We start from the raw sequence: 428 nt of genomic DNA, 5'->3' as shown, positions 1-428 counted from the left end.
GCCTCCTCGACTCCCCGGCACTCAAGGCCTGCGTGGACACCGCCCTGGAGAACGTGACCGGCCTCCGCATGAAGGTGGTGGAGGTAGGTGCTGGGCAGGGCGGTCAGCACGGGCACCGAGCCGGGCCACCCACACCAGGGCCAGGGCCCCGCTGCGTGAGCACCAGCGTGAGACTGCACACGTGTCCACTGCTCCCGCGGCGAGGGGTGAGGGACACGGGCGCTACGACGGGCTGTGGGGTCAGGCCGCCCATCCAGGCCTCTGTCCCACCAGGTGCTGGCTGGGGACGGCCACCTCTATTCGCGCATCCCGGCGCTGCTCAACACCCAGCCCCTGCTGCAGCTGGACTACACGGCCACCGACCGCCACCCCCAGGCCCTGGAGTCCGCCCAGGCCAAGCTGCAGCAGCAGGACGTGGCCCAGGGCCA

The 428-nt window shown here is 71.7% G+C and overlaps 1 protein-coding gene across 1 annotated transcript in view; it reads left to right on the top strand.

The window, feature by feature from the left end:
- Positions 1-428, top strand: part of FASN (fatty acid synthase) — a 54054-nt gene that overhangs the window by 21662 nt on the left and 31964 nt on the right. Inside the window, 2 exon segments of the mRNA XM_015559883.1 lie at positions 6-83; positions 274-428. The exon segment at positions 274-428 is cut by the window's right edge and continues 8 nt beyond it. Of these exon segments, the coding sequence (XP_015415369.1) occupies positions 6-83; positions 274-428 (233 nt within the window).

This window comes from Myotis davidii, unplaced genomic scaffold, assembly GCF_000327345.1.
Source record: "Myotis davidii unplaced genomic scaffold, ASM32734v1 scaffold211, whole genome shotgun sequence".
Classification (NCBI taxonomy): domain Eukaryota; kingdom Metazoa; phylum Chordata; class Mammalia; order Chiroptera; family Vespertilionidae; genus Myotis; species Myotis davidii.
This window is presented reverse-complemented; position numbering and strand designations above follow the sequence as displayed.